The sequence below is a fragment of the Piliocolobus tephrosceles genome, chromosome 10 (genome assembly GCF_002776525.5).
Source record: "Piliocolobus tephrosceles isolate RC106 chromosome 10, ASM277652v3, whole genome shotgun sequence".
Classification (NCBI taxonomy): Eukaryota; Metazoa; Chordata; class Mammalia; order Primates; family Cercopithecidae; genus Piliocolobus; species Piliocolobus tephrosceles.
The window spans coordinates 42,752,397-42,764,697 of NC_045443.1; the positions used below are offsets into that span (position 1 = coordinate 42,752,397).

General features: G+C 42.2%; 1 protein-coding gene across 2 annotated transcripts in view; it reads left to right on the forward strand.

The window, feature by feature from the left end:
- Positions 1-7,534: 7,534 nt before the first annotated feature.
- Positions 7,535-12,301, forward strand: part of ARID2 (AT-rich interaction domain 2) — a 186,272-nt gene continuing 181,505 nt past the window's right edge. The window contains exons 1-3 of one of the 2 annotated variants that reach the window (XR_002735471.3): positions 7,535-8,160; positions 8,276-8,369; positions 9,451-9,548. Coding sequence is in view for 1 of the 2 variants with exons in the window: in XM_023231168.3 (XP_023086936.1) it covers positions 8,069-8,160; positions 8,276-8,369; positions 9,451-9,548 (284 nt within the window). In the remaining variant the exon portion in view is untranslated. The remainder of the gene's footprint in view (positions 8,161-8,275; positions 8,370-9,450; positions 9,549-12,301) is intronic. The other variant, XM_023231168.3, reaches the window with a different exon arrangement.

Consider the following 12,301-nt stretch of genomic DNA (forward strand, 5'->3'; position numbering starts at 1 on the left):
GCTTGAGCTCAGGAGTTCAAGACCAGCCTGGGCAACATAGCGAGACCCCTGTCTCTACAAAAAATACAAAAATTAGCCAGGTGTGGTGTGTGGTGTGTGCACTTGCAGTCCTAGCTATTCAGGAGGCTGAGGTGTGAGTCTTGCTTGAGCCCAGGGGGCAGAGGTTGCAGTGAGCCAAGATTGCGCTACTGCACCCCAGCCTGGGCAACAGAGACCCCGCCTCAAAAATAAATAAATAAATACATTAATTAATGTAATCCCCCATACATCTATTTTCAATACAGGGCAAACCAAAAAGCAGTTCCATGAATTTAATCTAAATTTTTCTATAAGAATATATTGTACGTAGTTCTTTAAAAATAGATTTTTGCTCATTTGCCGTAATTTTTTTAATTTGATGAATTGAAGTGGTATTCCTTAACTGCAATTTCAAGATGTTTTTCCCTACGGGCCAACAACCCACAAAATAAAATGCCACACCTGAAGCAATCCTCCAAATTTACTATCCGTCATTAGCAAATAGAGCTTTAACTTTTTGGGCATCACAGGGTCTTTAAGATGCCTGTGCCTGCTGAGACCTTCTCCCTAGAAAAATGCAGTAAACACATCTTGTTTCATAGGGCTCATGGACTTGTTGAACGCTATACATAGGCCACAAGTAGAATCTATTGTCTACCTGAGAATATACTATTATTTCGAAAGTCTCTTAGGAATTGGCAGCAAGGAGTGTATGTGCAATGGGTACAAATCCACCCAGGGTTTTGTAGTTGTGATATTACTACTATTTTTGGTGGCCTCAACTTTAATGGAGCAGAAAAACAATTGAGGTTAGCAAATAGCAGTGTAAAGGATGGATTCAGCTCATTGGGAAGAAAAAAAAATTCTGCATACCCTGAAGAAAGAGAAGCTTCTTTTCAGTTTCCAGAGAACCAGAAGGACCATCATTTAACTTCTGATTAACTTTGAGTATGATAAGTAGGAAATGTCTTTAAATGGGGTTAAAATTAATAGACATTAGAAACAGAAACTACACTCTTATTTAAGCTATCAGTAATCATTGATGGCTAAATGTTATTAGTATTGTTAATAAGAGGGAAATTCAGTTATAAAAATATAGCACAATACTCTAAAATTTTCATCTTTGTTTAAAATACTTAGAGGCAGTGTAGTTAAATGCAAAATATTATGTCAGTTATTTTGTACACCTGAAGGACTGTTTATAAATGTTTCTCATGTACATTATCACACAAATATTATTCTAGAATACTTCAGTTCTACATACTACAAATCATGTTAAAGAATCATAGCACCTTTAAAAAATTGTTTACACTGAACTGTTGGATAGAATTTCCCTTAATGTATAGCAATAAGTTTCAACAATTTACAGTGGCTCAGGTTGAATATCTATTTTGATGCTATATATGAAGAGTCTGATATGTTTTCTGAGAAAAGCAAAAGCTAAATAAATTATTATTAAGTCAACATTACTGACTTATGTAGTTATTAAGGAAAACTATATATAACTTCATGAAACCTAATTATTACACAGTTTTGCATTTCAGCTTAATTCCTATTTTATTGTTTTGCCAACAAGACTGCCAACTCCTTAAGCATTACAGCTAGTCAAGAATTAAATCTGCATTAAATACAGAATTAATTTGTCTTTGGGGTTTAATTTTTTTTAATTAATAGCAAAGTGCCATGTCAAGAAGAGTCAACGTACCAAAAAATTAAAACAGAAAATCAAAATTCATTAAAACAAATTCTGTTTGTTTGCTCAGTAGTATATTTTTTACATTCACTGAACATTGCCTTGCCTTTCCCATAATTAAAAAGTTAATTATTGGAATCATATTTTTTGTAGATCCCAGTTTTCAAACAATGTGATTTAAATGCTTGTTATTAACATTATTACAACACTTTGAGTAACACTGATACTAACACTAAAGTGATGCTGTTTTGTACATAATTAAATTTGTTACCATTCTAAACAGAACTTTAAATTTAACTCTGTGGTAAAGACCCTGCTTAAGTAGTAAAAGTTAGGAACCCTCCAGTCTGAATATTTTTATAACCTTTTTTGTTTTAAGAGACAGAGACTCGAACTCCTCGGCTCAAGGGGTCCTTCTGTCTCAGCCTCCTGAGTAGCTAGGACTACAGCTGTGTACCACTGTGCCCAGCTTCATTATAACCTTTTAAAGGTAGCAGTTAAGTTCCTTGAGGGTCAAGTCATTCTTCCTCCCCCCACCTCCTGTCCAAATATTCAAGAAATATTTACTCAGTGATTTAGTAATCCCACCTTTAGTTACAAATATATTTATTACTAAATATAGATTACCATTAATAAATAGTTCCTTGGTTTAGTATGGTCTCTTAAAGTTTTCAGAAGCTATTAAATACTATAAACTGTGTATAATGAGCACAGTTTCTAGACAACTTTTCGGTGATCAAAACAGAGGAAATGAATAAGAATGGACAAATGTAGCAAATTAAACCCATAACAGTTTTAAAAATTCTGGATTAAACAACCCAAACAACTAATAAAATCAACTCCTTGTCAAAAGTACATCTGGGAATGCTTCTCCAAAATATATTATTATAATTGTCTAAAATTTAATTTTTTAGTTGTCTTATTAGGAAGTCTTTAATTGGGTTGGCCGGGCGCGGTGGCTCAAGCTTGTAATCCCAGCACTTTGGGAGGCCGAGACGGGCGGATCACGAGGTCAGGAGATCGAGACCATCCTGGCTAATACGGTGAAACCCCGTCTCTACTAAAAATACAAAAAACTAGCCGGGCGAGGTGGCCGGTGCCTGTAGTCCCAGCTACTCCGGAGGCTGAGGCAGGAGAATGGTGTAAACCCAGGAGGCGGAGCTTGCAGTGAGCTGAGATCCGGCCACTGCACTCCAGCCTGGGAGACAGAGCCAGACTCCGTCTCAAAAAAAAAAAAGACAGAAAGTCTTTAATTGAAAATTATCACTTAAAAATCAAACTGGATTTAATGCACAAAGCATAATCTCCAATATCCACTGAAAATATTTTTTTTAAAAAATCCCACATTTCTGAGAAAAAAATTAAAAAATCCCCCAAACTTATCAGACTTTTTTGGGCAAATCATTTTTTAAGAGAAAAAAAATTAAAAAATCCCCCAAACTTATCAGACTTTTTTGGGCAAATCATTCAGAAATCTATCTAAAAGATTCAGAGTATATTCAGGCCATTAAAATTACCCTACTCTGAAGTAGAATAAACTATTTCCTTATCTTTTAAAAGCTTAGTTATCAATACTACTTAGAATTACCATCAGAGTGCCTGTATTCAGAGTACCCTAATCTGCAGCAGAATAAACTATTTCCTCACCTTTTAAGAGCTTAGTTATCAGTACCCCTTAGAATCACCATAAGAATGGGAGGGCTTCATCTAGGATTTGATATTGTAATCAAATTTTCAAATCAGACAAATTAGTCCACATAAAAAAGTACAGCAATAGGTACAGGCAAGAGAAGTCATGAAGGCATTCTTGAATCTCGCCAAAGAATTTTTCTCTAAAATCATCCTTAAGGAAATACCAATTTAACTTCAATAGCCTTGTTTAACGATTCAAACTATTTTTTTAAATCTTAGAATAACCTAAAATCCCAAAATTTCTCCACTGAGTTGGCATACCAATTCCTCAATTTAAGTTATTTCAGCTGTTGTAATCATACACCTGATATGCTTGATTTGAAACTGGGTAGTTTTTTAAGGTTTAGTTGAATGAGGGAATTATTAATTTATCCCAATTTCCAGACTAATATTAAAACTGATGGTAAGAATGAAAAATTCAAATAAAATAACAGAAACCTCTAATTACGGTGTGCAGCGTTTGCAGTTACAAAAGCAACACTTTACATTTTTCCCATCATAAGGACTTTGTCACCAAAATAGTAAACTATACAAATTGGATTGCAACAATTTCCACTGTTATTGGTAAGTTTTTAATAGGAACACTTTCCATTAATGCTTGAAAACTACAAACTACATTTTATTTTATATCTTGTCAAATTCATTGGAGAATATCTATTGTAAAGCTGTCAGCACATCTCTAACATTACTTTGCCAGGATCCACCTGCTCTATGCTGCCCACTATAGGAAATGCAATATGGTAAAAAGAAATATAATAGAAGGTTACTTTAGTACAATCTCATAAAAAATATACTCTGACTCTACTTCGATGCTAAATGTGGTGTTCTTGCAAGAGAGACAGACTGATTAGTGGCAATCAAATTTATCAACTCTAAAGGACATCAGTAAGAACAGACAGGACCAGAAATTTTATCTTGGTGATCCACATGCCAGGATTGGCGCAGCAGAGGATGGAGTGTGGAACTTAGTGATTGAGGTGCAGCCTGCAGAAATCTCAACTTCTGCACTAGAGATTAAATACGAGGATCAAAATCAACATAAGCTACACCCCTTTTTAAAAAGTCATGTAAACACAAATGATTGCTGCAACTGGAAAACAACATTTAAAATAAATTATTCTTGTGATGCATATCTGTTTCAACAAACCTTTCCTTAAACCTTTACGTTACTCTTCCAAGCAAATACCGTTAATAGCTTACTTTTGTCTTACATTTTTCTAATCACAGGAAAATTGAAACGTAAGTAATCTGATAAACATCAAGTTTTACGTTTATGCTTTTGACCACAGGGTATATACACTGTTAAGAATTTAAATTCTATTCATCAGATATTCTTTAGGACTCCATTTTGAAGATAGCCTCTTCTACAGAAAAGGAATTTTAAAAAGTCAATTCTCCGGTTTCTCATCATATCTTTTTTTTTTTCCAAAAGGCTTTTAAACATTAGTATCACTCCAAGTCTTTAGCCTTTGATACTTGCTCTGAAAAGCAAAACACACTATTGTATATGTTAGTGTATGTACACACACACACATTAATAACAGTGACTTAAAAGTGGCAACCACCTCTTGAAAAGTAAAAATGTCATCCCTCCATTCTGCCCTTAAATCAGAAATAAAGACAACAGATTTGCCCACTGCAGACTGGGATACCAGAAAAGACATTCTAAGTCTAGCCTGAGACAATATTAACCTTCTATCTTAAGTCCCAACTTGGACAACTTAAATTTCAGTGTACGTGCCTCCGTTCCCACTCTTGCCCCATCAGCTCCATCAGCACCGTCATCCCCAGCTCGGATCCCGGCCGCCACCCGCTAGGGCCGCCGGAGTCCGCGAATACCGCCCGCTCCTGGCAACCGAGCTCCCCGGTTCCTGGCCGACAGCGAGTTCCTGGAGCAGCAGCCTCCAGGGTTCCCGAAGCCCACGATTCAGGCGAGCGGTGCCGACCGGGCCGTGGACTGTGGCATTTTAAAACTACAGAAAAGTCTCATTGCACGACAGGCGTGGCCGAGGTGGCCCAGGAGACCCTCCAAGAGATCCCGGTCAGCTGCCGGGAGCGTGGAAGAGCAACCAAAGCCACTAAGGCGCCGCGGCAAGTCCCCGGAGCAGTCACTTCAGCTTTCCGTTCTCCCTCTAGTTACACCCCACAGGCTTCTGGCGCTTCCTTCGAGAAAATGAAAAACTAAAAATGCGTAGAGGTGGAAGTTGTTGGTATTTTCCGTTTAATGTGATCCCCCAGGCTCCATCCCTTAAGTGGGGTTTCCAAACTCGGATGCATCCTCAGCAGAGGTTTTCCGTGTTGACAGATCTCTCACTTCCCACAAAATGGGGCCGGGGAAGCGGCCGCTGTCTCCTCTATGGGCGCCGCCATTTTGTGAGGCGGCGGCGGCGCGGCGGCAGGAGCCCGGGGTGTGTATAATGGTTGAATAGAATGACCCCCTCTAGGGAATCCCCGGCACTGACGGTTACGTAAGGGGCTGTGCGCAAGTGCGGCGTTTAGGGAATCCGCACAGCCCGGGCCACGCAGCTCCGAGCCTACATCTCCACTCCCCCTAAGAGGACGGGTGGGGGAAGGGACAGCTGACCGAGTGCTACTAACAGCAGTCTCACCCCTAGTCTCCCGCGGCCGCCGAGCTTCTCCACCTCCCGGGGCCGGGTCTCCGCCCCTCACAGGCTTCCGAGACACTCACTGGCCCTGGGGTGTCAGGAACTTCCTAGCCACAGCCTTATTCCGACCCCACTTAAGAGACAAACTTTAGTTGGGAAATAAGTCCGTTTCCTAGAGTGAGCACCGGAAGCACGCTGCACCATATTACATAATTTTTCACCTCCAAAGCAATGTTCCCATTGGAACGACTACCTGAAATAACCCATCCAGACCCTTATTACCCTGTGACCTTGCATTAGGCAGGGACTTTGCCCGTGGTGGCCGTCACTAAAATGGGAATAATAGTACGCTTCACGTACTGTAATCTTAACATTTGTAGCAAAAAGCCGGCTCCAACACCCTTCGTAAATGCAAATTTAGGTGATAGTATTTGTTGAGATGTTTTGACTATCATTTAAGCAAAGGGTTTTTTTAACTTTCAAAAATATTTTAAACGAGGATTACATTTAAGACATTTGAAAGCAAGGAAAAATGTTTTATTCGATATTTATTTTAAACGCAGCAATCTTGAAGAGACCTTACTATAAAAATGTAAACGTTAATTATTGTCGAAGTTCGACAGATTGCTTCCCAACCAGTTTAGTTAGCTTGCATAACTTTGGTCATAGAATAATCCAGTTTGATATGTGAAGCCAACCAGCGGCAAGATGGATTAAGAGCATTACTCTATTTCCACAGAACTAGGACAGACAATTCACAATGTATTTAACGTATAGTTTGCTAAAGTTAGCGTGTGGATAATTCATAGAAAATGTGCTAACCAGGCCCCAAAATACTAGCATAAGGCTCATAAAAGCCGATTCCTTTAGACTTTACAAAAGGAGAAGGTAACAAATTGACTTTATTCCGATCTGTGAATGTTGCGTAGCGTGAATAGCTGCCCCAGTGAGCTTCCTTCCCCTTCAGAGCGCCACACCGGTTCTATCGGGCAGGCGGGGACTCAGAGGCGGCCCTTCTAACAGCCGGGCCGGGGACGCGAACATCGCCTCCACCCCTAACCCTGGAACAACCGGTAGTGGCCGTTTCCCCGCGCCGCCCCCCTTTCCGCCGGCTTTGTGTGTGTGTGAAATGTGCGGCACATTGCAGACGAACCCTAAGCCCGGCGAGCCGAGTCTATTGTTCCCCGCGAGGAGCTGCCGGGGCGGTGTGGAGCCAGGCGCAGTGCCGCGGCCGGCCCTCGGGGGTCGCTGTGTGGCACTGGCTGCCGGGCCGTGGCGGCGGCGCTGGCGGCGGCAGAGAGGGAGGCTGGCGGGGAGGGAAGCAGGCGGGCGGCGCGCTCAGCTGCCGCCGGTGCTTCTGCCCGGGGACGCCCCGGCCTCCGCGGCCAAGGCCGCGCGTAAATGTGTACGAGGGCCCCGCGGAGCCGGGGCCGAAATACACGCTGTCACCCCGCTTTCCACAAACCACCACACAGACCTCCCCCTCCCCACCCCCAGCCCCGCCTGCCCCAGCCCTGCCGCCGCCGCCGCCGAAACTCTTGGGCCTCTGGCCGCCCAGACCCCTCACCATCAGCTCGCCTTGCCCCTCGCCCGCTCGCGCGCCCCCGGCAGCAGCACCATGTTGAATCGCGTCCCCGGGCTGAGCCGCCTCAGCCGGCTGCGCTGAGAGGCGGGCGAGAGCCGGGCCACGGGGAGGGAGGGAAGGAAGGGGTGGGGGCCGCGCTCGCCCCGCGGCTTCGCGCGGATCCGGCAGTCGCCTGCCCCTCTAGTTTCGCTCCGATTTCTTTAAACTTTTTTAGAAATTCCCCTCCCTCCTTCCCTCCTCTCCCCCTGGCCTCCTGCTCCCTCCTTCCCCTCCTCCTCCTCCTCCTCCCCCTCCCTCCCTCCCTCCCTGCGCCGCCGCCGCCGCCGCCGCCGCCGCCGCCACCGCCGGCCCATGACTGAGCCCCGCCGCCGCCGGCCGAGGAATGGGCTCCGGGCTCTGGTAGGAAGCGCTGGGAGCGGGGGGCGCTTTTAAAACACCGATCTGGGTTTTTTAAAAACCTCCTTTGAAAACATAATGGCAAACTCGACGGGGAAGGCGCCTCCGGACGAGCGGAGAAAGGGACTCGCTTTCCTGGACGAGCTGCGGCAGTTCCACCACAGCAGAGGGTGAGAGCAGAACCGGGGGGGCAGCGCCGGGGCGAGCCGGGGCGAACGGGGCTCTCCCGCCCGGGCCGGGCACGGGGTCCCGGCTGACAAGTGCGGGGCTTTCTCTCTCTTGCAGGTCGCCTTTTAAAAAAATCCCTGCGGTGGGTGGGAAGGAGCTGGATCTTCACGGTCTCTACACCAGAGTCACTACTTTAGGCGGATTCGCGAAGGTGAGTGGAAGTTTTAATTTGTATTTCCCTCTCGCTGGTCTCCTCCAAAAAGTCTCCTTTGACCCCGGAGTGGGCGCTTGGTGCTGGGAGGGTGGCCCGCGGGGGCAAAAGGCGTTCTTTTCGCTCCCAGCCGGTGGCACGGAGGCGGACGGCGGCGGGGCTGTTTTTGGCCTGGTGGCTCGCGTGCGCGCGGCGGGCGCGGGGCTCCGGCGGGCGGGCGGCCCGGCGCCGGCTCGCGCCCTGCCCGGTGCCCGGTCGGGCCGGCAGGGTCTGAGCGCCGCGGCGGGGAGTGCGGGCGTGCGGGGCGCCAGCCTGAGCCCCGCGCCCGCCCCGCGCCCGCGCCGCCCGCCCGCTCGCTCGCGAGTCAGCTCTGCCGCCGCTGCCGCTCTAGCACAGGCGGAGACACAGAGACACACAGACTCTGAGAGCAGTTTTCGTGCAACTCAAAATTAGCGCGGGCAGGTTTAACATCGATAATCGGCTGCGAAATGATCCCGGCAGCCGGGGGCACAGCCTCGGCCCCGTCGCCCTCGGTTTATACAGCTAACAAAAGAAACCAGGACCTGTCTCCAAATAGCCATCTTAGGCTTCAAGGCTAGGCAGAAGCTGTAGGCCTCAAAGAAGGGCCTATGGAGATGGATAGATCTGGGAGAGGGATCGGAATCGGCCCTGGCCCTGGCCCCCCCAGAACCCGCGGACGTCGCTGTCCGGAACTGTATTGATCCTTTTGAACTTTTTTTTTTTTTTTTTTTTTTTTTTTTTAGTGTAAACGGACCGCGTTGAGATTTAAAAGGGGGCGACAGAGGGACTTGCGATTGGTTATTGTCCGGGCTTCAAAAACAAAACAAACCCACCAGCCCCCCCCTTCCAAACAAAACAAGTGGTATTAAATACAGGGCTCTCTGGTGAAAACACAGTGATTCAAGAAGCCCTTGCTTAGGAACTCTTACCGATCGATCCGAAACACCCACTGATGCCTTAGGCATCTACAGATCTCTGTAGAATGGGTATTTATTTCATAGTTAGGTTAAGATTTTCTTAGATTGTTCATGTTCAGACAAGTGTGCCTGTGTTTTACCAGGTTTCTGAGAAGAATCAGTGGGGAGAAATTGTTGAAGAGTTCAACTTTCCCAGAAGTTGTTCTAACGCTGCCTTTGCTTTAAAACAGTATTACTTGCGGTGAGTAGTAGTGACTTTTCCATAGTATTTGGAAATAAGGGACTTAGGGAGAGATTTGTTTTTAGCAAAACCAAAAGCAAACCTTGCACACCAAACAGTTCTTAAGCTCTTGTTCATTTCAGACTGAGACACATTTAATATAAATAAAGTGAGATTGTAGGAGGTGAAAGTTTTCCTCACCAATTTCAGGATCGTTTACGTTTTTCATACAAAATCATTACAGGTGACACCCCAGCCCCAATCTTGGTAAACATTCTTTTGTGACATTGTTACTGATCGCTTGATGTCCACTGAGGGGCAGAAAGGTGATGCTTAGTAAAAGACTTAAGATAGTTAATGAAACTTTGTAACCTTTGGGAAAATTTTTTTCTTTGTTTTGGAAACTCCTTTAGTTTTAAAAATTCTGACTTTAAGAATTATTTTTTAAATGAAACTTCTTGTTTGGAACAGTGTCATTTAATAGGTTTTTCAGTAGAATACTCCTACATGGCATAACATGTTGGTGGCTTGGGTCACCAGGATTGTTTTGATAATTACTTTTTGTTGAATTTCCAGTGACTTAAAAACGTTCAAAAGGATTATTATATCTTTAGGAAAACGAGGATACTATGAAATGGGATACTATAATCTGGATTTCCTTTCATTCTCCCTCTTCTTTTTTGACTGCTTATTCGACAAAGTTAAATTTTTTATTCAGTTGATATGTGATACAGTCTAGATGATATATTTTGTGATCTAGTGTCATTTTTCGCTTCTAGTTTTTCTTCTAGGAATACTTTCATATTGTAATTTATCATGAGGCTGTATTTTATTTTTAATGTTTACCTACCCTTAGAGGATCCTAAGTTAGTTGGTGTTATTTAAAACTAAAATGATATTCTTTGTATTTATTGCTTTTTAATAGTGATATTACAGGCCTTTTTTTGTAAGGTGGCTTCTGCATAATTTGAGTTTTGCGTTTATTATTGCTTCAGATGCGCTCAGTTATTGTGTATTACGTTCAGCATTCTGAAATAGGAAATGCAGTAATTGCACAGGTGTACTTTCTATTGGCTATCTTAGATTGACTTCAGGCTTGAAGCTGGAGTTCGCAGAACTTTGTGAGTAGTTATTGAGTTACACAGAAAGTCTAGAAAATACTAAATATCGTTAGTTGTCATCTATTGTGTGTGTGTGATGGCATTTGTGTCAGAGAACATTTTAAAATAAAGGGCTACATAAAAAAAAATTAGCCTCCAAAACTGTTGAGTTAGTAGTGGGGTGAGAAATGGAGAGTTTTATATTCATTGTGACATTTATTTGCTCATTTCTATTTATGATATTGAGAGCAACATTTTAATACATATTCTGGTTTTATGTTTTTATCAGTTTAAAACATTTGAATTTTGGACTGTTTGAAATACATATTTTTGAAGTTTTGCTTCATATTTGTTAGCTTGATTGACTTAAATTTTGTAACCAGAAAGTACTATAGAATATACATGATTCATGAGATGTATATTTTTCTGAAGAGTTTATATTCATACTAATAGTTTTAGCATAATCAAATTAATATCTAGGCTTTCTTTTTTTTTTAACAAAAGTTAATTATAAATACTGTTTTTCCAGTTGTCATTTTTATCTTGGGAGGATATCATTAATTATAGGTACTGTTTTTAACTATATAGTTTCAACATTGTAAGTATTTACATTGTCTTCAGATCAAATTGGGCTTTATGCTCTTAATAGAAGCTGCTTTTTGAACTATGTCCTTAGTTAAACTTGTTTTTCCCTCATATGTCACTCTCTAGATTTGTTTTTACAGGGTTGTAGCTAGGCTACTAGGAAAAAAGTTGAAGCATTTGTTTTGGAAAATAAAACCATGTGAAGATTTGCATGGCTTGTAAAGAAATACAAAAGAAATATGCTGATCAAAACTTAGGTACTACCAACCTTGAAGGAATTTTTTCCTGGTGGTCTAATATCGCACAGTAAGAGGATATATATGATGCTGGCTTTTACACCTTCCTCTGAAAAATCTTAATTGGCAGACAGAATGCCAAGTAACAGTAATTCTGTTACCTACCCATAAGATTGGCTCTTCATAGTAAGAAATAGTAATCAAGTGACTTGATAAGTTACGTCTTTGCTACATCAGATTGAATATCATCATTACTGATGAGCAGATAATGCAGTGTATTTTTTAAATTACAAGTGGAATAATTTTTTAATATGAACTGCTTTTTCATTTGACCTACTGTAAGACTGTCATTTTGTGTGTTAGTTCTCCTTTACAAGTTTAATATTTGCTCACATTTCCCTGTAAGTTTGCTGTTAATTGGATGGATGGCTGTTACCCTAGGGTTTTATGATGTATCTTCATAATATTAGATATTTAAATTAGAAAGAGCAATCTAGTATGCTGGCCATGTATATTCTAATAGTGTTTTGTTATTTTTGATACAAATATTGACAGTCATTAAATATAGACTTGAGTATTAATGGTCTGCCAGAAGTTAGCTCAATTGTCTCAAACATACATTTATTCAGTTATCGCTTGTCTGCAAAAATTTCTCAAAGTCTAAAATTGAAAATGCAGTTTATTATTTTAACATTGGCATTTAATTTTTACAAATGTATCTGCCTGTATCAACGTATCTCACTTACTCCATAAATATATACACCTACTGTGTACCCACAAAAAAAAAATTAAAAATTAAAAAAGTGCTTACAGGTAATGTAAAAGCAGTCTGTTTAAAAATCGGAGGCCAGGC